At 46.5% G+C, this 24,805-nt stretch overlaps 1 protein-coding gene across 1 annotated transcript; it reads right to left on the reverse strand.

The window, feature by feature from the left end:
- Window positions 1-359: 359 nt before the first annotated feature.
- LOC105008161 (potassium voltage-gated channel subfamily A member 10) lies at window positions 360-2,645 on the reverse strand. The gene has a single exon (XM_010867377.3). It carries the CDS (start codon window positions 2,643-2,645, stop codon window positions 978-980), a length of 1,668 nt encoding a protein of 555 aa, XP_010865679.1. The 3' UTR covers window positions 360-977.
- Window positions 2,646-24,805: the final 22,160 nt, after the last annotated feature.

The raw sequence follows: 24,805 nt of genomic DNA on the forward strand, positions 1-24,805 counted from the left end.
AGAGTTGCTGACAGCATATTGTACATTCACTGGTGTCCTCTAGTCTTCATTGAGAAGTGCTCATACCAGTTGTCCATGGAAATTATGCAAAGATCTGTTAGATGCTGCTTACACCATGAAAATATGGTACAACATGTCTTGCTCAAGTCTTAGACAAGCTGACGGAGTTCCCAGTATAATGAAACTTTTTTTCTGGAAAACGATTTAATGAAAGCCGTTATCTTATGCTAAAATGTAATCACTTCAAACCAAATACAACTGCATATGATTTGCAAGCTTATAATGCCAATATATATTCAACTGTATGTATTTATGTTATATGAGGTAACTGTGTATATAATATATTAATTGCACTTTGACACATCCACATGCATATCAGTCAGCCGGATAACTAATATAATTTTCTTATTTTTAATATTGTGGAATAAATTATATATTGTGTATACAAATGCTGATATCAGTAGAATGAAAAATACAGAGACAAAATAATACCAGTTTCAGAATCTGGATATAATGAATTTCTTAGTTTGTCATGCCCTGGTTAATATTCACTTGAATTATATTTTTGTTTAAGATATCAGAACTGGTGCAGAGCTGTGGTCCATTGGTACACTACATTCTCCTTGCACATATGCGCCTCCCTGCCAAATATCCATCCGTACCCTTCGCAACTATGCATCCTCTACATCTCTCTCACTGTCATTGAAAAACAATCCAAATAAGTGAGGAGAGGAATTGTCCACTCTTCTTTAAAAAGAAAATAGAACTGCAACAAAGACCTCCCCACTCTTACAAGCTAATCTGTGGGCCAAATGACCCGTCGCCTTTTGAAATTCAAAAAATACTAACATCTGCGAATTCTTGATTTGTCCGTTGCAAATGTTAGTAATTATCATATGCATCTTATTGTATCACGACAGATCTATGGTACCATTTACGTAGTCTGTCAACGAGAGATAGTTGGAACCATATACACATTACATGCCGTTTTTGTCATTCTGCAGACTACCATTGATTTTGGTCATGTTAAGTGAGGGTGTGCTACCATACTCATACTTGTTCGCTTCTGTTACTTTCTGTGCAGCCTCTGCCGCATCATCGATTACTTGTTTCTCTGCTTGCTCTGTCTCCCGGTGGTAGAAATAGTTAAAGTTGGAGACAATAACAGGGACGGGAAGGGCGATGGTCAAAACACCGGCAATGGCGCAAAGAGTCCCCACCATTTTGCCTCCCAAAGTAATTGGACACATGTCCCCGTATCCTACGGTAGTCATTGTCACCACAGCCCACCAGAACCCATCAGGGATACTGACAAACTGTGTGTGAGGCTCGTCAACCTCAGCGAAGTAGATGGCACTGGAGAAAAGAATGACTCCTATGAAGAGGAAGAAGATGAGCAGGCCAAGCTCCCTCATGCTAGCTTTCAGTGTCTGGCCCAGGATCTGAAGCCCCTTGGAGTGTCGAGACAGCTTGAAGATTCGGAAGACTCGCACTAGACGGATGATTCGTAAGATTGCCAGTGACATATTCTGACCGGAGTTGATGTCATCATCTGGAGTTGTCCACACCTCTGTCACCATGGTTACAAAATACGGGATTATAGAGACAATGTCAATAGTGTTCATTATGTTGTGGAAGAACTCACTTTTACTGGGGCAGACCACGAATCGTACTCCAATTTCAAAGCAGAACCAAATAATGCAGATTGTTTCGACAATGAAAAATGGGTCTGTGAAATATGCAAAAAGGTCTTTCTGGACGGAAGCGGGGCCTTCCTGGGTTCCATTGACCCCCAGGGTAAAGGTGGTGATATAGTCAATGTCGTCCCTGAATTCTGGCAAAGTCTCTAGGCAGAAAATGAAGATTGAGATGATGATGACAAAAACAGATACCAAGGCTACTGACCTAGCAGCGCTGGAACTCTCTGGGTACTCAAACAGAAGCCAAAACTGCTTATGGACCTCGTTCGTGGGCAAAAGCGGCTCTGGCTCAGTTATGAACCCCTCAATTTCTCTGAACTGTTCCATAGCATCTCTTCCTAATTCATAGAAAACAATCTCTTTCGCAAATATTTCTAGAGGAACATTGGCCGGTCGTCTGATTTTCCCTCCTGACTGATAGAAGTACAAGATCCCATCAAAGCTGGGGCGGTTCCGGTCGAAAAAGTACTCATTCTTCATTGGATCGAAGTACTGCATCCTTTTTGCTGGGTCTCCCAGCAGTGTGTCTGGAAATTGCGACAACGTTTTGACTTGCGTCTCAAACATCATGCCCGAAATATTGATAACCACTTTCTGATTTCCATCTTCCACTCCCAACTTCTCACCAAACAGGTCTTCTTCATTGTCACAGCACTCTTGGACCAGCTTACTGAAGACACTTTCAGTCGGTGAGCTATCACTGTTCATCAGGAGTTTGAAGTTGGACAGCAGACTGCTGCAGCTTGATTTTCCTTTAGTGCTCTGTGTGGGCAGTGTAGAGGTAGAAGCCCTCTCTGTTCTGGTCTGATGTCTGCGATGCTGTGACGGACTTGGTGATATCACGCGATTGCTGACTTGGTTCTGATCAGGCGCTGTCTCTGAGGTGGGTGAGGTGGGGTACCCTGAGTCACTGGGGTCACCCATGTTGATGCCAATATCATCCATGTTCTCAAAGTTAACCAGTGGCACCTCCATCACCGTCCCTTTCCCAGGGACCTCCTCTTTTCCTCAGCTCCAAGAGATGGGACGAAGGCGACTCAACAACCTGTTGGAAGATCCCGCCACAGTCACCTTATTCTTGAAAATCATTCCGACAGATGCAACAGGGTGTTCTGACTGAGATGCTATCTCCTTGTGATCTAAAGAAGAAAAAAAGTTTAAGTATCTTTCCTCGGGCTCAGTGTGTGACTGTAAACAAGACATCTCTTTTTACCTTCCAGTCTCAGCTCTGTTTCCTGAATATGCACCCAGTTGCACTTCAGTGATAAATTACTTAGAACTGAAAATAACATTTATCTTAATCATTAGAGTTGGCTATGGATAAATACTCTCAGATATTTTTTATTGAATCAAACACTGAAGAAAATGCTATTTGGTGTGGACTAGTTGTGTTAGCTTCAAGTGGACTATTATCTTTCTACTTATTTAGACAGGTATCCATATCCTGACAAGCTTGAAACCATTAACATATTCTGCAGTTGACACCCAGGGCTATGCACACTCAGAGAGAAACTCCTGGCTCACTGATAAAATTGCAGACTTTGGCAGGCAGATTACAATTTGCACTGATATCACATTGATCTTGGTGAAATTTGAGGTCATATCATTTCCTTGGTGCATGGACCAAGGGGGAAGTAGGATAGTATGTGCAACACAAATACATTTATGGATTTTTGTAAGGGGTCAACAAGTTTGCTAGAACTTGGGTATGTTACTGTTTATAACAAACAAAAAGCTATCCATTTACTGGTATTTTGGCAGAACCATAGATGGCCTATGGCACAACTTAAGGTGTTCTATAGTTCAGAGTAGCCTCTTCACTTTTTTCAAAAGCGATCAGAGACCATGACAGAGATGTAAACAGTGTGGGCTGCAAAACATGCCTGAACAAATGCTGAATATGTGAAATCATAGAAACATATTTCCTATGGATGTGTGTGTGTGTGCATGTGATTTTTTTTTTTTATAACACAGCACACACACAATTAAATAAATAAAAACCTAAATGTTTCACTGGTTGGTCACAAATGCAGTGATCAACAATGAATGCATTTGATTTACAGTTCATCATAGTTTACAGTTCAGCTCAAAGTATATAATTTCCCCATGTCCCAGTACACTTAAAAAATATGTTGCTTTACAGTTGTACAGGGAATTCATGATACATACAAACACATGTTTTAGTCTTTTTACAGTGAACTCCCAACCTATCAACACTACAGCTAAATAGACACCATCCACAACTACGACGCTGTGTCCTGACATCCGGAGCACTCACCAGCGTGTCCAGGTCTTAGTTTGAAGGAGCTCCTACGACCGCTCTGTCTTGCTCCTCTCCAGGTATCTGCACTGCTACCTCTACCTCCCTCTACTCAGCCAGCGCCACAATCAGGATATCGGACTGCCGCTGGCTCTGATCAAGACTCTCATTTGGTAACTATACACCCCATACGAAACCAGAAACTCGGACAGACGCACACTCACAGACACACAAACTTACTGAAGTGTTTATGTTGAGGGGTCATCCCGCTCTGTCGTCTTCTGTTATACCCTTCTCAGTTGTTGGGGTATCTAGGGAGCCCTGGTAGATCCCCACTGTTGTGGAGCCAACTAGGGTCTGTCTGACAGAGGGCACGGTGGGACCTGATCTTTCCCTGGCTCCTGCAGAGTAAGCAAAAACTGCAACTCCTCACATCTAATCTGACCCCTCCCAGTGGATTAGCTCTTCCTTTTACACAGCCTCTGTACACTTCCATGCTTTACCTGAAGTCTCTATCCCCAATCTTACACACACACACACACACACACACATACACACACACATGCACCCACTGGTGATTAGATATGGCTCCCCGACTCCTTGTTATCCTTGCTGAAATAACAGCACACACTGTAGACCATTTGGCTAAACTGTTTGTGTGTATCTGAGGTCATTCAATTCCATTTCTTCTCATGTCTTTTTATAGGACAATGTTATTGGCAGGCTTAGGCGTTTAGGTATAGCGATAATTTCAGTTGTAGATTGACCCAATCTGTACCATCACCTCCACAAACAATACCTACAACTCCACCAACACTTAACCTCCACCAACATCACTGTCAGCTCTAATAGCATCACCTCAACCTCCACCAACAGGTCCTTCATCTGCACCAACTTTCACCTCCACTAACAGCACCTTCACCTCCACCAAAATCACCTTCACCTCCACATTTATCAGCTTCACCTCCACATTTATCAGCTTCACCTCCAACAACATCACCTTAAGAACCACCTACCTCAATTTTACTTCAACAACATCACATTTGCTTACAACATCATTCTTATGTTCAACAACATCACTGCCACCATCAACAACTTCACCTCCACCAACATAACCTTCACTTCCACCAACATCACCTCTATCTACAACACTTTCACCTCCAACAACATTACCTAAACCATTATCACCCACACCTCCACCAATATCAGCTTCACCTCCAGCATCACATTGACCTACACCAAAATCACTGACACATCAACTCCAACATCACCTTCCCCAACATCACCTAAACCACACCTTCACCAACATCACTTTCGCCTCCAATGACATCACCTCCACCTTCACCACTACGTTCACCTACACTGAGACCAAATGTACACTTTCAGCTCCAACAACAACACCTTCATCTCCACCAACATCGCTTCCAACAACAACACACAAACCTCCAGCAATATCACCTCCACCAACATCCCCTTCACATTTGCCTGCATCACCTTCACCTCCACCTACAAAACCTTCACCCCAAGATACATGAAAGATAGTCGATGAATACCACTGATCTTATTTTAACCTGACTTGCATATTAATTTATGTTACATAACTTAATTCTGTTGATTAATTCTAGGTTTTCTATTTGAGGTTAGAAGTCTCTGCATTAAGAGCTTTTCTGGTGGTGTTCTCTACCAATTAACACTACAATCGAACAACATCTGTCTTTCCTACAAAGTCTTCAGGACAGGAATTGCCTGACAATGTTTCATTCATGAAGTCTTTGCCAACTCTAGCACGTCCTCACTGTGTGCCAGCGAGCATGGCTTTGTCAAATTATCAAAAGGGCTGCCCTGTCACAACACTCTGCGGCAAGCCAAAGCAGAAAGGACAATAAATCTATAAAATGGCAGCGTCCATCTCCATGCTGATTTGCTGATTCCTTAGAAAGAAAGAAAAAATGTCCAATCAAAGTTAATCAAGTTTTCCCCCGTGAAGGTCGGCCAACTTGGCAACACCACAAAGCTATTGTGTTACTTGACGGAGAGCCAACTGTCCATAGAATAGATTTCCCAATGTAGTCTACCTGTCTGCCTGGGTCAGCCTGAGGTTTTTTATCTCCTGGCACCCGTTGTGGGCAATAGAAAACCACTGTAGGCATAGAAGAGTGGAGCACCCAAGGTTAAGCAACGCTTCAAGAAGTGTTATTTATTTTTCGGTTTCCTCCATGACCTCCACACACACACACTTACACACATGCATATGTGTGCACATATACCCACACACACCAGAAAACAAAAATCCATGTCCCCTAAACCTAACTTTAACCTTAATCTTAACCTAACCCTAACCTTAACAAACTAAAATCTATACTTAAATGTAACTTAGCCCTAATGTCTAGCCCTTATCCTAAACCTAACCCATAATGCCTAACCCTAAAAGTGAACCCAATTCTACCAGTAATTCCAATTGTAAATTTGACACTAAACCTAACCCCTAAACTGGAATTTGACTTTGTTCTCGTGGGACTGGCAAAATAATCTAAAAGGGACAGATAATTTTTCGTTTGGTATGCTTATGAGGAATTTGGGTTCTAATTTAATCTTACAAACAAAAACACAAATGTACACCTACACACACTTCTAGACACAGATACACAAATATGAACACACATCTACACACACCTACACAAACAACTACATGGATACACAGTGCTGACACGTTTGCCCAGGGTGGGTTTTGGCATGACTGTGCAATGTCCTGCCCATGTCATTGAGACAGGCAAGCTATTAAAGCAGCGACTGCCAGTTAAACACTGCATAAATAAACACATGAGATGGACTGAGTGAGAAACTGTCGTCTAAGACTAATCAATGCATTCCCAGCATAATGATCTGTCACCCAGCACGACTGAACAGAGAGGGTGAGAGAGAAGATTTGAGTGGGAGTGAAAAAGAGAAAATAAACAATAAAGCTAGAGTGCACGAGTAAGAGAGAGAGACAGAAAGACAAGAGAAAGACATCAGGGAGGAAGCAGAAAGTAGTATATAAAATGACTAGCTACTGTCATCATAGTCTTCCTGCACGGAAAACTCATGCAAAACATATAGGTGCTGGTCATAAAATTAGAATATCATCAAAAAGTTAATTTATTTAAGTAATTCCATTCAAAAAGTGAAACTTGTATATTATATTCATTCATTACACACAGACTGATATATTTCAAATGTTTATTTCTTTTAATTGTGATGATTATAACTGACAACTAAGGAAAATCCCAAATTCAGTATCTCCGAAAATGTGAATATTACTAAAGACCAATACAAAACAATTATTTTTAGAAATGTTGGCCAACTGAAAAGTATGAACATGAAAAGTATGAGCATGTCATCATCATCATCATTTTCTTCCGCTTATCCAGGGCCGGGTCGCGGGGGCAGCAGTCTAAGCAGAGATGCCCAGACTTCCCTCTCCCTAGACACTTCCTCCAGCTCTTCCGGGGGGACACCGAGGCGTTCCCAGACCAGCCGGGAGACATAGTCCCTCCAGCGTGTCCTTGGTCTTCCCCAGGGTCTCCTCCCGGTGGGACGGGCCCGGAACACCTTCCCAGGAGGGTGTTCTTCTCCGAATCCACAAAACACATGTGGATTGGTTGGGCAAACTCCCATGAACCCTCCATCACCCCGTAGAGGGTATAGAGCTGCTCCAGTGTTCCACGGCCCGGACGAAAACCACACTGTTCCTCCTGAATCCGAGGTTCTACTATCGGACGTATTCTCCTCTCCAGTACCCTGGCATAGACTTTCCCGGGGAGGCTGAGAAGTGTGATCCCCCTATAGTTGGAACACACCCTCCGGTCCCCCTTCTTCAAAAGAGGGACCACCACCCCGGTCTCCCATCCCAGAGGCACTGTCCCCGACTGCCACGCGATGCTGCAGAGGCGTGTCAACCAAGACAGCCCCACAACATCCAGAGACTTGAGGTACTCAGGTCGGATCTCATCCACCCCCGGTGCCTTGCCACCGAAGAGTTTCTTGACTACCTCTGTGACTTCAGCCCGGGTGATGGACGAGTCAACCTCTGAGCCCTCATCCTCTGCTTCCTCAATGGAAGACGTGACAGCGGGATTGAGGAGATCCTCGAAGTACTCCTTCCAGTGCCCGACGACATCCCCAATTGAGGTCAACAGCTGCCCACCTCTACTGTAAACAGCGTTGGTAGGGCACTGTTTCCCTCTCCTGAGGCGCCGGATGGTTTGCCAGAATCTCTTCGAGGCCAGCCGATAGTCCTTCTCCATGGCCTCACCGAACTCCTCCCAGGCCCGAGTTTTTGCCTCCACAACCACCCGGGCTGCCGTCCGCTTGGCCTGCCGGTACCCGTCAGCTGCCTTAGGAGTCCCACAAGCCAACCAGGCCTGAAAGGACTCCTTCTTCAGCTTGACGGCATCCCTTACTTCCGGTGTCCACCACCGGGTTCGGGGATTGCCGCCTCGACAGGCACCGGAGACCTTACGGCCACAGCTCAGAGCAGCCGCTTCGACAATGGTGGTGGAGAACATGGTCCACTCGGACTCAATATCTCCAGCCTCCCTCGGGATCCAGTCGAAGCTCTGCCCGGAGTTGGGAGTTAAAGATCTCTCTGACAGGAGACTCGGCGAGAAGTTCCCAGCAGTATGAGCATGTACAGCACTCAATACTTAGTTGGGACTCCTTTTGCCTGAATTACTGCAGCAATGGGGCGTGGCATGGAGTCGATCAGTCTGTGGCACTGCTCAGGTGTTATGAGAGCCCAGGTTGCTCTGATAGTGGCCTTCAGCTCTTCTGCATTGTTGGGTCTGGCGTATCGCATCTTCCTCTTCACAATACCCCATAGATTTTCTATAGGGTTAAGGTCATGCGAGTTTGCTGACTATATAAGAACGGTCCTTAAACCAGGTACTGGTAGCTTTGGCACTGTGTGCAGGTACCAAGTCCTGTTGGAAAATGAAATCTGCATCTCCATAAAGTTGGTCAGCAGCAGGAAGCATGAAGTGCTCTAAAACTTCCTGGTAGATGGCTGCGTTGTCCTTGGACCTCAGAAAACACAGTGGACCAACACCAGATGACATGGCACCCCAAACCATCACTGACTATGGAAACCTTCCACTGGACTTCAAGCAACGTGGATTCTGTGCCTCTCCTCTCTTCCTCCAGACTCTGGGACCTTGATTTCCAAAGGAAATGCACAATTTACTTTAATCAGAGAACATAACTCAGCAGCAGTCCAGTCCTTTTTGTCTTTAGCCCAGACGAGACACATCTGAAACTGTGTCTTGTTCAGGAGTGGCTTGACACAAGGAATGCGACAGCTGAAACCCATGTCTTGCATACGTCTGTGCGTGGTGGTTCTTGAAGCACTGACTCCAGCTGCAGTCCACTCTTTGTGAATCTCCCCCACATTTCTGAATGGGTTTTGTTTCACAATCCTCTCCAGGGTGCGGTTATCCCTATTGCTTGTATACTTTTTTCTACCAAATCTTTTCCTTCCCTTTGCCTCTCTATTAATGTGCTTGGACACAGAGCTCTGTGAACAGCCAGCCTCTTTAGCAATGACATTTTGTGTCTTGCCCTCCTTGTGCAAGGTGTCAATGGTTGTCTTTTGGACAGCTGTCAAGTCAGCAGTCTTCCCCATAATTGTGTTGCCTACAGAACTAGACTGAGAGACCATTTAAAGGCCTTTGCAGGTGTTTTGGGTTAATTAGCTGATTAGAGTGTGGCACCAGGTGTCTTCAATATTGAACCTTTTCACAATATTCAAATTTTCTGAGTTGTCAGTTATAATCATCCAAATTAAAAGAAAAAAACACTTGAAATATATCAGTCTGTGTGGAATGAATGTATACATTATACAAGTTTCACTTTTTGAATGGAATTACTGAAATAAATAAACTTTTTGATGATATTCTAATTGTATATGCACATATGTAGAGGTTTTCTTAACATATATTTACATATGTGCCCTGAATATGTACATGAAATATATATCTTGTGCTTCTCACAGTATCATAATACAATGCACGTCATATATTTTAACGTTGAATATTGTGTTAACATAATGAAATACATGAATATGCAGTCACACATCATCATCAACATTTTACCACAGTATCATGAATGCCATTCCTCTTTGTAAAAGTACTTGAAAGAAACGACTAGATAACATAATAAACACATGACAGGAAACAATACAAATATGGAAATATAGCAGTTAGATGCTAAATGCACATTACCAACTATAATTTTTTCTTTCCTTTCCAAAAATTTCAAAAAGGAACGTTTTGAGTGAGGAACAGAAGGGTTAAAATTAAGAGACCACTGCAAATTGAACACTTCTGTTCCTCACTCAAAACCTTCCTTTTCAACTTTTTTGGAAAGGAAAGAAAAAGTCTCTTAATTTTTTACAGAGCTGTATTTTCATGTATTTAAGAAATATTAAAACATACTTGAAATCGACCAAAATCAAATATGTAAATATATGGCCATACATTAGTAAAACCTATAATACAGTGGGGAGACTTCCCGTGTGCTCACCACCTGAAGGAGGGACCATAAGGGGTCGGTGCGTTGAGGATCGGGCGGCAGTCGAAGGCGGGGGCCTCGACAACCCGATCCCTGGACACGGAAACTAGTTCTGGAGACGTGGAACGTCACCTCGCTGGCGGGGATGGAGCCTGAGATTGTGCGTGAGGCTGAGAGGTTCCGACTAGAGATAGTCGGGATCACCTCTACGCACGGCTTGGGCTCTGGAACCACACTCCTTGAGAGAGGATGGACTCTTCACCACTCTGGAGTTGCCCATGGTGAGAGGGGGCGGGCTGGTGTGGGTTTGCTTATAGCCCCCCAGCTCTGCAGCCATGTGTTGGAGTTTACCCAGGTGAACGAGAGGGTCGTTTCCCTGGGCCTATGGGTCGAGGATAGGTCTCTCACTGTTGTTAGTGCCTACGGACAGAACGGCAGTGCAGAGTACCCGACCTTCTTGGAGTCTCTGGGAGGGGTGCTGGAAAGTGCTACTGGGGGGACTTCAACGCCCACGTGGGCAACGACAGTGACACCTGGAGGGCCGTGATTGGGAGGAACGGCCCCCCTGATCTGAACCCGAGTGGTGTTCAGTTATTGGACTTCTGTGCTAGTCACAGTTTGTCCATAATGAACACCATGTTCAAGCATAAGGGTATCCATCAGTGCACGTGGCACCAGGACACCCTAGGACGTAGGTCGAAGATCGACTTCGTTGTCGTTTCATCTGACTTGCGGCCGTATGTCTTGGAGACTCGGGTAAAGAGAGGGACGGAGCTGTCAACTGATCACCACCTGGTGGTGAGTTGGATCCGATGGCGGGGGAGGAAGCTGGACAGACTCTGCAGACCCAAGAATACTGTAAGGGTCTGCTGGGAACGTCTGTCCGAGTCTCCTGTCAGAGAGATCTTTAACTCCCACCTCCAGCAGAGCTTCGACTGGATCCCGAGGGAGGCTGGAGATATTGAGTCCGAGTGGACCATGTTCTCCACCTCCACTGTCGAAGCGGCTGCTCGGAGCTGTGGCCGTAAGGTCTCCAGTGCCTGTCGAGGCGGCAATCTCCGAACCCGGTGGTGGACACCGGAAGTAAGGGATGCCGTCAAGCTGAAGAAGGAGTCCTATCAGGCCTGGTTGGCTTGTGGGACTCCTGAGGCAGCTGACGGGTACCGACAGGCCAACCGGACCGCAGCCCGGGTGGTTGTGGAGGCAAAAACTCGGGCCTGGGAGGAGTTCGGTGAGGCCATGGAGAAGGACTATCGACTGGCCTCGAAGAGATTCTGGCAAACCATCCAGCGCCTCAGGAGAGGGAAACAGTGCTCTACCAACACTGTTTACAGTGGAGGTGGGCAGCTGTTGACCTCAACTGGGGATATCGTCGGGTAGTGGAAGGAGTACTTCGAGGATCTCCTCAATCCCGCTGTCACGTCTTCCATTGAGGAAGCAGAGGCTGAGGGCTCAGAGGTGAACTTATCCATCACCCAGGCTGAGGTAACTGAGGTAGTCAAGAAACTCCTCGGTGGCAAGACACCGGGGGTGGATGAGATCCGCCCTGAGTACCTCAAGTCTCTGGGTGTTGTGGGGCTGTCTTGGTTGACACGCCTCTGCAGCATCGCATGGCAGTCGTGGACAGTGCCTCTGGGATGGCAGACCGGGGTGGTGGTCCCTCTTTTTAAGAAGGGGGACCGGAGGGTGTGTTCCAACTACAGGGGGATCACACTTCTCAGCCTCCCCGGTAAAGTCTTTGCCAGGGTACTGGAGAGGAGAATACGTCCGATAGTAGAACCTCGGATTCAGGAGGAACAGTGTGGTTTTCGTCCGGGCCGTGGAACACTGGAGCAGTTCTATACCCTCTACGGGGTGATGGAGGGTTCATGGGAGTTTACCCAACCAATCCACATGTGTTTTGTGGATTTGGAGAAGGCATTCGACTGTGTCCCTCGCGGCATCCTGTGGAGGGTGCTTCAGGAGTATGGGGTCCTGGGTCTTTTGCTAAGGGCTGTCAGGTTCTTGTACGACCGAAGCAGGAGCTTGGTTCGCATTGCCGGCAGTAAGTCAGACTTGTTCCCGGTGCATGTTGGACTCCGGCAGGGCTGTCCTTTGTCGCCGGTTCTGTTCGTAATTTTTATGGACAGTATTTCGAGGTGCAGCCAGGGGCCGGAGGGTGTCAGGTTTGGGGACCACACGATTTCGTCTCTGCTCTTTGCGGATGATGATGTCGTGTTGGCCCCTTCAAACCAGGACCTTCAGCATGCACTGAGACGGTTTGCAGCTGAGTGTGAAGCGGTCGGGATGAAAATCAGTACCTCCAAATCCGAGGCCATGGTCCTCAGTCGGAAAAGGGTGGCTTGCCACTTCAAGTCAAGTGGATGAGTTTAAGTATCTAGGGGTCTTGTTTATGAGTGAGGGAAGGATGGAACGGGAGATTGACAGACGGATCAGTGCAGCTTCTGCAGTAATGCGGTCGATGTTTCGGTCTGTCGTGGTGAAGAAAGAGCTGAGCCGCAAGGTGAAGCTCTCGATTTACCGGTCAATCTACGTTCCTACTCTCACCTATGGTCATGAGCTTTGGGTCATGACCGAAAGGACAAGATCCCGGATACAGGTGGCTGAAAGGGTGGCTGGGCGATCCCTTAGAGATAGGGTGAGAAGCTCGGTCACCCGGGAGGAGCTCAGAGTAGAGCTGCTGCTCCTCCACATTGAGGTGGCTTGGGCATCTTGTTCTCTCCCTCCAGGTCGAAAAGGAAGGTTTTGAGTGAGGAACAGAAGGGTTAAAGTTCCTCACTCAAAACCTTCCTTTTCAACTTTTTTGGAGAGGAAAGAAAAGGTGCAGTGGTCTCGTTATTTTCGGAGCTGTTAATGCAAATGTTTCTACTAGTTTATCCACAAATACCTCCTTAACTCTAAAAACAGAATTAAAAACCATTACTCAATGATGAACATCGTTTTAAGAAGTGTAACCACATTTTATAAGCATGTCATGGTGCGGTGAGCAGCAGCGCCACCGTGCCATATTTCCACAAGTTCCCATATTCTCACGAACACATCCCGGACTGTCACATGTTTCCCATCTTCCACACCAGGTCCCAATCTAGCTCGTTTGTATGTGTATATATGTTTCCCCTCTGCTCCCCACATTGTGGATCATTGTTGCTGTCGCTGTCATTGTTGCTGTTTGTTAGTTAATCGGTGAGTGTTGTTTAATGTACGGTTTGAATGTTTATTGCTAAGACGCATGTTGCGCACTTTTATTTCATTCAGTCATTAGTATTGTTTTCCGTTCGTGTTTGGTTTGTTTGTTGAGTATTAAACCCACAAACGAGATTACTGCCTGCGCCTGGTTCCTAACCAACACTACACCAAGACGAGTCGTTACAGAATGATCCACCAAACCTGGAACCAGCAGGCAGTCCCTCCAGAGAGGGTATATACCTGGAGGGGCGATTGGGGGTCTGACTCCCTCTCCTCAGATGACGACGAAGCGGTCTATGAGAGAGTGGAGGAGGATCCCCTTGGGGAGCAGTGCTGGGGGTTGCCCCAAGACGGGTTCGGGGTGCCGCTGTGGGGCATGGACCAGTATGGAGTGGTCAAGCCCCTCACCAAAGAGCAAGGGGAGCTGGTGAAGGGTCTCCTGCAGGACATGCAGGAGGCAGGAGGGTCAGGACGTAGGCGAGGCCAGAGGAAGAAGAGGGCGAGGTGCCCAACGCTCGGTCTGAGGTCCCCCCAGGAAAATTTTAGGGGGGGGCTGAGTGGGTGCCCGGGGGAAGTCCCGACGACGCCCCCTCTATGTCCGGTGCCTCCTCGACCCCGTGCAGGCTGGCCAGGCTGTAGGCTGGCGATTAGGCGCACACCGCTTCCTGCTCCGCGGCCTTCCGCTGCCCCTGTCCCTGCGCCACGGCGCCGATTGCCCACTGCTGCATTGGAGCAGCAGCCAGCGCCTCCTTCCTGCCAGCGGCAGCAGCCTGCACCGCCTGAGGCCGAGGAGGAGTGGCCTGCACCGCCTGAGGCCGAGGAGGAGTGGCCTGCACCGCCTGAGGCCGAGGAGGAGTGGCCTGCACCGCCTGAGGCCGAGGAGGAGTGGCCTGCACCGCCTGAGGCCGAGGAGGAGTGGCCTGCACCGCCTGAGGCCGAGGAGGAGTGGCCTGCACCGCCTGAGGCCGAGGAGGAGTGGCCTGCACCGCCTGAGGCCGAGGAGGAGTGGCCTGCACCGCCTGAGGCCGAGGAGGAGTGGCCTGCACCGCCTGAGGCCGAGGAGGAGTGGCCTGCACCGCCTGAGCTTGCCGGGGTTTGGCCGCCACCGCCCTCTCCTGTCCCGGCCGCCCCGGCGCCCTCTCCTGTCCCGGCCGCCCCGGCGCCCCTTCCTGTCCCGGCCGCCCCGGCGCCCCTTCCTGTCCCGGCCGCCCCGGCGCCCCTTCCTGTCCCGGCCGCCCCGGCGCCCCTTCCTGTCCCGGCCGCCCCGGCGCCCCTTCCTGTCCCGGCCGCCCCGGCGCCCCTTCCTGTCCCGGCCGCCCCGGCGCCCCTTCCTGTCCCGGCCGCCCCGGCGCCCCTTCCTGTCCCGGCCGCCCCGGCGCCCCTTCCTGTCCCGGCCGCCCCGGCGCCCCTTCCTGTCCCGGCCGCCCCGGCGCCCTCCCCTGTCCCGGCCGCCCCGGCGCCCTCCCCTGTCCCGGCCGCCCCGGCGCCCCTTCCTGTCCCGGCCGCCCCGGCGCCCCTTCCTGTCCCGGCCGCCCCGGCGCCCCTTCCTGTCCCGGCCGCCCCGGCCCCTCCTTCGGCTCTTCCGGCTACCGACCCTCCTTCGGCTCTTCCGGCTACCGACCCTCCTTCGGCTCTTCCGGCTACCGACCCTCCTTCGGCTCTTCCGGCTACCGACCCTCCTTCGGCTCTTCCGGCTACCGACCCTCCGTCGGCTCTTCCGGCTACCGACCCACCGTCGGCTCTTCCGGCTACCGACCCACCGTCGGCTCTTCCGGCTACCGACCCACCGTCGGCTCTTCCGGCTACCGACCCACCGTCGGCTCTTCCGGCTACCGACCCACCGTCGGCTCTTCCGGCTACCGACCCACCGTCGGCTCTTCCGGCTACCGACCCACCGTCGGCTCTTCCGGCTACCGACCCACCGTCGGCTCTTCCGGCTACCGACCCACCGTCGGCTCTTCCGGCTACCGACCCACCGTCGGCTCTCCCGGCTACCGACCCACCGTCGGCTCTCCCGGCTACCGACCCTCCGCCGGCCGCCGACCCACCGTCGGCTCTCCCGGCCTCTGACCCTCCGCCGGCCGCCGACCCTCCGTCGGCTCTCCCGGCCTCTGACCCTCCGCCGGCCGCCGACCCTCCGTCGGCTCTCCCGGCCTCTGACCCTCCGCCGGCCGCCGACCCTCCGTCGGCTCTCCCGGCCTCTGACCCTCCGCCGGCCGCCGACCCTCCGTCGGCTCTCCCGGCCTCTGACCCTCCGCCGGCCGCCGACCCTCCGTCGGCTCTCCCGGCCTCTGACCCTCCGCCGGCCGCCGACCCTCCGTCGGCTCTCCTGGCTCCTGGCCCTCCGCCGGCTCCTGATCTTCGGCCGGTTCTGCCTCCCCGGCCTGTCCCGACGGCTCCGCCACCCTGGTTAGTCTCGGCTGTTCCGCCCCCTCGGCGGGTTTGTGCCGATGGGGGTACTGTGCTGCCCCGCCCCCCCTCCCTTGGGCTGGGGTTCGTCTTGGCCCGTCCGGTGGCCGGGCCTTTGGGGGGGGGTACTGTCATGGTGCGGTGAGCAGCAGCGCCACCGTGCCATATTTCCACAAGTTCCCATATTCTCACGAACACATCCCGGACTGTCACATGTTTCCCATCTTCCACACCAGGTCCCAATCTAGCTCGTTTGTATGTGTATATATGTTTCCCCTCTGCTCCCCACATTGTGGATCATTGTTGCTGTCGCTGTCATTGTTGCTGTTTGTTAGTTAATCGGTGAGTGTTGTTTAATGTACTGTTTGAATGTTTATTGCTAAGACGCATGTTGCGCACTTTTATTTCATTCAGTCATTAGTATTGTTTTCCGTTCGTGTTTGGTTTGTTTGTTGAGTATTAAACCCACAAACGAGATTACTGCCTGCGCCTGGTTCCTAACCAACACTACACCAAGACGAGTCGTTACAAAGCAATTCTGAATTTGAAGTTCAGACATTTATTCAAAATGAGAAATAGCTGATAACAGGAAACATTTTAAGTGGGCATTTGCCCTTCTCCCCTCAGAGCATGACGCCTCTGTGTGAAAGTATGAGAGAACGTGTCCCAGATCATTGCGGGATAAAAACCTAATTGTTTTCTTACTTAGAGTTTTTTTTTTCACCACTGTGGTCATGTTGTCATGCACTGGGATGAAAGTCCAGCTTGAGAAGAAAGACAATGGGATGCAGACTGATGCATAAACTAGTCGCTCTGGATAAGAGGGTCAGACTAAACAGTAAACTATACAGTATATTGAAAAACGCCCTACATGGTGTAAATGGTGTGTAAGAAAACACCACAGTTTAATTCCACACAGCTTCAAAGTAGTTAATTTTCTGTTTAGCAACCAACGCTCACATATACCTTATGGCTTTGACTCAGGGATGAAAATCATAAACAAAATTGGGGAGTACATAAATAGCTTTAATCAGTCCAATCTATCCAGGAACCCAGGGTGTTGCCAGTCCATTCAAATTGCAGAGTGAAGACAGATGGCAGAATGAGAGGGAGTCACAATGTGGTGCCAAGGTATTGGAAGAAGCCACGCTACCAATAACCCTGGTCTATTTCGCCCCGTGGTGAGGATTAGTGATTTGAAATAGTGGGTGGTGGTGGATGGCATCCCTACAAGCCTTTTGGCGTGGTTCTATTTGCCTCTCTGCACATCGTTAAGATGATAGAGAGGAATATGAGAATGTGTCTTCTTTCTGCTGTCGACCATATGTGTAATCAACTTTCTGTTTACATATTTAGGGTTCATTCAGTCTGAAGAGCAAGGGGGGTGGTCTTGTCACTGGATGTGCACTGCTAAATCGCTGTGGACCTTTGATCTTAAGACTATATGTGATTTGGTCTTGGAGGAGCTGGTCTAGATGTGCAGAACACCCTCCATTCCATTTGTTTAGTAATCTGGAAACAATCCAGATATTTCAGTTTAAGTCTGCAGTCTTTAGTCACTAGTGTTCATCTATGAGAGTGATCCCGAGGGCTTATACCCTTGATCTGCTACACATTGCATAATCTATGTAAGACTATATGTGATTTGGTCTTGGAGGAGCTGGTCTAGATGTGCAGAACACCCTCCATTCCATTTGTTTAGTAATCTGGAAACAATCCAGATATTTCAGTTTAAGTCTGCAGTCTTTAGTCACTAGTGTTCATCTATGAGAGTGATCCCGAGGGCTTATACCCTTGATCTGCTACACATTGCATAATCTATGTAAGACTATATGTGATTTGGTCTTGGAGGAGCTGGTCTAGATGTGCAGAACACCCTCCATTCCATTTGTTTAGTAATCTGGAAACAATCCAGATATTTCAGTTTAAGTCTGCAGTCTTTAGTCACTAGTGTTCATCTATGAGAGTGATCCCGAGGGCTTATACCCTTGATCTGCTACACATTGCATAATCTATGTAAGACTATATGTGATTTGGTCTTGGAGGAGCTGGTCTAGATGTGCAGAACACCCTCCATTCCATTTGTTTAGTGATCTGGAAACAATCCAGATATTTCAGTTTAAGTCTGCAGTCTTTAGTCACTAGTGTTCATCTATGAGAGTGATCCCGAGGGCTTATACCCTTGATCTGCTACACATTGCATAATCTATGTAATGGGGTGGACTCCACACAGCAACACACTGCCCAAACACCACCTTGTCCCTGATGAGTTAGGACTGTCTGTGTAAAAACTAGAGACTGTAAGGGTGATACTGGTATGTGGCTGTTTCTTTTCAGCCATTATCAGCCAGATGGTACAAACCTTTACTACTAATTGCCTGAATACTGTGGGTTATAAGATTATACCCCATATTTGAGGAAAACAATTTATTTTACTCTTCTAGTTTCACTGGTAGCTGCTTTATAATAGCAGTAAAACATCAGAAGGGGTTGTGGTAAATGGCCAGTACACCACAGATAAGGGTTGGATTAAGACACTCTGCGGTACAAGAAATATATACTACATGTATTTTAGCATTAGTCAGGAAAACACTTTCACCTATATTATATGCATCAATGTTTACAAAAATAAAGCTTTATTATAAAAACTAAAACACACCTAAAGTAATGTCTCAGCTAGATTTGACTGATGTCACTCAGATTAAAAGCAAAGGGTATTTCCGCCTACTTCCACACCAGCATCAGTCTGCATCCCATTGTCTTTCTTCTCAAGCTGGACTTTCATCCCAGTGCATGACAACATGACCACAGTGGTGAAAAAAAAACACTCTAAATAAGAAAACAATTAGGTTTTTATCCCGCAATGATCTGGGACACGTTCTCTCATATTTTCACACAGAGGCGTCATGCTCTGAGGGGAGAAGGGCAAATGCCCACTCAAATCTTTCCTGTTTTCAGCTATTTCTCATTTTAAATAAATGTCTGAACTTCAAATTTAACGATGTTCATCATTCAGTAATGGTTTTTATTTGTGGATAAACTAGTAGAAACATTTGCATTAACAGGTCTGGAAAAAATTACGAGACCACTGCACCAAAAACGTTGAAAAGGAAGGTTTTGAGTGAGGAACACCATTCACACCATGTAGGGCATTTTTCAATATATAGTTTTCTGTTTAGTCAGACCCTCTCATCCAGAGTGACTTACAGTTAATGCATAAATTTTAAGAACAAAGGTGTAGCACACAGCTCAGTAGTAGTCAGTTCTGAATAAACATACTGGCTGTAGATATTTTCAGTATTCTTTGAAGAGGGAGGGTTTCAGATGTTTTCTAAAAATGTGCAGACCTATCTGCTATCCAAGCCTCAAGGAGAAGATGGTTCCACCATTTGGACGCAAGGACAGAAAACAGTTTTGACTGGGTAGATCGTGAGCTTCCTTCCTGTAGGAGTGTGACGGCCAAAAGCCCAGAAGTGGCAGAAGAAAGAGCCCGGGATGGGATATAGGGTTTGAGCATTGTATGAAAGAAGGGAGGGGAATCTCCCCTTGGTGTTTTGTAAGCAAGCACCGTGGACAGCGGATTTGAGTTTCAACTGGAACAGGAGGGAGTCACACCCTTGATGTTTATAGAAAACAATAAGTTTTTGTCATGGGTCACTCCAAGGTTCTCAATTAGAAAATAAAAAAACACAACAAAACTGTCAGTCAAAACAATCAATACAGCCTAACATGAATAGATGTATTAGTGTCTTTCCAAAATGTTTTTCTCTGATGTGATATTGTTTATAGAAGGTAAATTCTACATCAAAAGCCGTTCCGCTTCTTATTACACTACTTGTTCATCCTTGGTGATGGCACATGCAAATGGAGTTTAAAGCATTCCCCAGCCAACAACAACAACCATAGAGGCTCTAGAGTGCGAGCAACACGGCAACCCAGTTTGACTTCCACCCATCCACCCTGCCGCGCAGTACCGACTTTTTTCTGTATTATCTTTTGCACAACCCCAATGTTGGTGCATCGAGGGTTTCATTTTTCTCAATGCCATGAAAGTCCTGGGAGTGACCTACCCACCTATCTGTCTGTCTGCCAGGTGCCATCGGGTCTCTATCATATTTCACACACGCACTGAGGCCATGTTGGTCATATGCCATTTTTCGGTTCTACTTTCACCTTCACCAACTCATCTCTTTTCACTGGATATACTAAGGGCTAAAGACAGAGACAGAGAGCTTTCAAATATCACTGATGCCCTTTAACACTGTCGGATAAAAATTAGCAATAGCCATGGGAATTGTCTTAAGCAATTATCTGTCATCTTTCAGACACCAACACAAAGATGAATAATTCAATCTTCATCTTTGTGTTGTGACTATCGCCACAGGTTATTATTGACATATGTAATATTTCTGCTCAAATCAGTATGTTTTGTTCCTGGTAACGTCTTTAGTTCCATTTGGAGTCTGCCAGTTCGTAGCATGATGCCCTGGTGTTGGATGGTGTCGCAAAATCCCAAAAAGCTGTTCCCGATGGTAGACGGATACTACTGTCCTGTTCATAACATTGCGATAGATAAAGTATAGAAAAGTAAGTGTAACCAGGTGTTGTTTTTTACATAAATAGAATTGGCTTGGCCTTTGTAGAATACAGCTGCTGGTCATATAATTAGAATATCATCAAAAAGTTGATTTATTTCACTAATTCCATTAAAAAAGGGAAACTTGTATAATGTATACATTCATTCAAATTTCAATCAATCAAATTTATTTATAAAGCCCTTTTTACAACAGCAGCTGTCACAAAGTGCTTCACAGAGACACCCGGCCTTAAACCCCAAAGAGCAAACAACAGTAGTGTTGAATTTCAGTGGCTAGGTAAAACTCCCTAAGAAGGTCGAATATTAGGAAGAAACCTAAAGAGGACCCAGGCTCAGAGGGGTGACCAGTCCACTTCTGGCTGTGCCGGGTGAGACATTAAGAGTCCTATTGGAATAATAAATACATTTCTCTAAATCCAGAGTCTATTTGATTTTAGACTAGGTCAGAAGTATGACCAGGTGGACAAGGACAGGGACAGCAACGGGCCCCCCAAACCAGGTAATCCGTAGGTGTGGACCAGGACCTCTCATCTCCTCCTAAAATGTAAAACTGGAGGAGACTGAGAAAAGTTAGTAGTGCATTCCTCATATCCCCCAGCACAATAATATAGCAGCATAACACCTTGGAACTGAGACGGGGGGGTCCGGTGACACTGTGGCCCTACCCGGGGGAGGCCCTGGACAGGGCCCAACAGGCAGGAACAGATTCCACACAGACTGATATATTTCAAGTGTTTATTTCTTTTCATTTGGACGATTATAACTGACAACTAATGAAATCCCCAAATTCAGTATCTCAGAAAATTAGAATATTACTTAAGACCAATACAAAAAAAATATTTTTAGAAATGTTGGCCAACTGAACATGAAAAGTATGAGCATGTACCGCACTCAATACTTAGTTGGTGCTTCTTTTGCCTGAATTACTGCAGCAATGCGGCGTGGCATGGAGTCGATCAGTCTGTGGCACTGCTCAGGTGTTATGAGATCCCAGGTTGCTCTGATAGTGGCCTTCAGCTCTTCTGCATGGTTGGGTCTGGCGTATCGCATCTTCCTCTTCACAATACCCCATAGATTTTCTATAGGGTTAAGGTCAGGCGAGTTTGCTGGCCAATTAAGAACAGGGATACATGGTCCTTAAACCAGGTACTGGTAGCTTTGGCACTGTGTGCAGGTGCCAAGTCCTGTTGGAAAATGAAATCTGCATCTCCATAAAGTTGGTCAGCAGCAGGAAGCACAATACGTCTGTGCGTGGTGGTTCTTGAAGCACTGACTCCAGCTGCAGTCCACTCTTTGTGAATCTCCCCCACATTTTTGAATGGGTTTTGTTTCACAATCCTCTCCAGGGTGCGGTTATCCCTATAACTTTTTTATAACAATTTTTTCTACCACATCTTTTCCTTCCCTTCGCCTCTCTATTAATGTGCTTGGACACAGAGCTCTGTAAACAGCCAGCCTATTTAGCAATGACATTTTGTGTCTTGCCCTCCTTGTGCAAGGTGTCAATAGTTGTCTTTTGGACAGCTGTCAAGTCAGCAATCTTCCCCATGATTGTGTTGCCTCCAGAACTAGACTGAGAGACCATTTAAAGGCCTTTGCAGGTGTTTTGAGTTAATTAGCTGATTAGAGTGGGGCACCAGGTGTCTTCAATATTGAACCTTTTCACAATATTCAAATTTTCTCAGATACTGAATTTGGGGTTTTCATTAGTTGTCAGTTATAATCATCCGAATTAAAATTAATAAACACTTGAAATACACTCACCTAAAGGATTATTAGGAACACATGTTAAATTTCTCATTAATGCAATTATCTAATCAACCAATCACATGGCAGTTGCTTCAATGCATTTAGGGGTGTGGTCCTGGTCAAGACAATCTCCTGAATTCCAAACTGAATGTCAGAATGGGAAAGAAAGGTGATTTAAGCAGTTTTGAGCTTGGCATGGTTGTTGGTGCCAGACGAGCCGGTCTGAGTATTCCACAATCTGCTCAGTTACTGGGATTTTCACGCACAACCATTTCTAGGGTTTACAAAGAATGGTGTGAAAAGGGAAAAACATCCAGTATGCGGCAGTCCTGTGGGCGAAAAAGCCTTGTTGATGCTAGATGTCAGAGGAGAATGGGCTGACTGATTCAAGCTGATAGAAGAGCAACTTTGACTGAAATAACAACTCGTTACAACCGAGGTATGCAGCAAAGCATTTGTGAAGCCACAACACGCACAACCTTGAGGTGGATGGGCTACAACAGCAGAAGACCCCACCGGGTACCACTCATCTCCACTACAAATAGGAAAAAGAGGCTACAATTTGCACAAGCTCACCAAAATTGGACAGTTGAAGACTGGAAGAATGTGTCCTGGTCTGATGAGTCTCGATTTCTGTTGAGACATTCAGATGGTAGAGTCAGAATTTGGCGTAAACAGAATGAGAACATGGATCATGCCTCGTTACCACTGTGCAGGCTGGTGGTGGTGGTGTAATGGTGTGGAGGATGTTTTCTTGGCACACTTTAGGCCCCTTAGTGCCAATTGGGCATCGTTTAAATGCCACGGCCTACCTGAGCATTGTTTCTGACCATGTCCATCCCTTTATAACCACCATGTACCCATCCTCTGATGGCTACTTCCAGCAGGATAATGCACCATGTCACAAAGCTCGAATAATTTCAAATTGGTTTCTTGAACATGACAATGAGTTCACTGTACTGAAATGGCCCCCACAGTCACCAGATCTCAACCCAATAGAGCATCTTTGGGATGTGGTGGAACGGAAGCTTCGTGCCCTGGATGTGCATCCCACAAATCTCCATCAACTGCAAGATGCTATCCTATATATGGGCCAACATTTCTAAAGAATGCTTTCAGCACCTTGTTGAATCAATGCCACGTAGAATTAAGGCAGTTCTGAAGGCGAAAGAGGGTCAAACACAGTATTAGTATGGTGTTCCTAATAATCCTTTAGGTGAGTGTATATCAGTCTGTGTGGAATGAATGTATATACTTCTAACAACATACAAGTTTCACTTTTTGAATGGAATTACTGAAATAAATCAACTTTTTGATGATATTCTAGTTATATGACCAGCACCTGTATAATTTTTACCTGTCCTTTTGCGTGAGTAATATGTCTAGTCCCATAGAAAATTCACTTTTCAAAATTCCCAAAATGACATGTTTTGATATTTATTTAGTGAGTAAATATCCTTAGAATTTTCCCATTAATTCTCCAAGGATAATTTTTTTTACCATCACTCTCAGACAAATGTTTTTAAGTTTTTGGTTTATTCTGTAACATGAACGGGCTTCAATCACATGCACATGCAGAAAGAAAACTGAAAATCACTTATGTGCTCTCATGTAGATTGTAATCCCGTGAAGGTAGATTTGGGTAGATTGCCCAAGGCATTTTAGTCAGTTTAAGCATCTGATGGACTCACAACAAAGCAAGAAGCACTAAAAGATAAAGCTGCCTGCCTGTGTTGCTGTCAACTGCACCAGCCACTCGGACTCAAAGCAGCAGAGGATTCAGTTCAAGGAGGCTAAGTTGTTTTAGGGATTTATTTAACAATTTTGTGTTCGACATATGTTTTTTTTAACCAGCCGGTCGATCGAGAAATGTGTCCAAATGGAATAATGTGCAATACAGTAGCCTTCTAACAACATCAGCTAGCTTGAAAATATAAATAAAGATCTGTTGCTTTACAGTGCTTATTTCCAATGCGTGTTATAGAAAGTAGTCTAGCTATAAACACATTTTGAAAACTGAAACTACCTGTCCCATATGGAAAATAAATATATTTTTGCAATGCAAAATATATGTAGAATGTATGATGAATATATGTTGAATACATTTAACTTAATTCAAAATACATTTCAGGTATCACAATGTATTTCACCTTTTATTCTGAAATGTATTTGAAAATGTATAAATACATTTCAGTTTTGTCCAAATGAATTTCATCGTCAACAATGCTCTCATTACATTGTAATGTATTATAGAAAATACATTACAAAATGTATTTTGAAGCCCATATTAAAATGCATTTTTCCGGTGAAAGTAAAAAGATTAAATGTAATTACCGACGTATTGATTAAATCACATTT

The sequence above is a fragment of the Esox lucius genome, chromosome 17, assembly GCF_011004845.1.
Source record: "Esox lucius isolate fEsoLuc1 chromosome 17, fEsoLuc1.pri, whole genome shotgun sequence".
In the NCBI taxonomy this organism is placed as follows: Eukaryota; Metazoa; Chordata; class Actinopteri; order Esociformes; family Esocidae; genus Esox; species Esox lucius.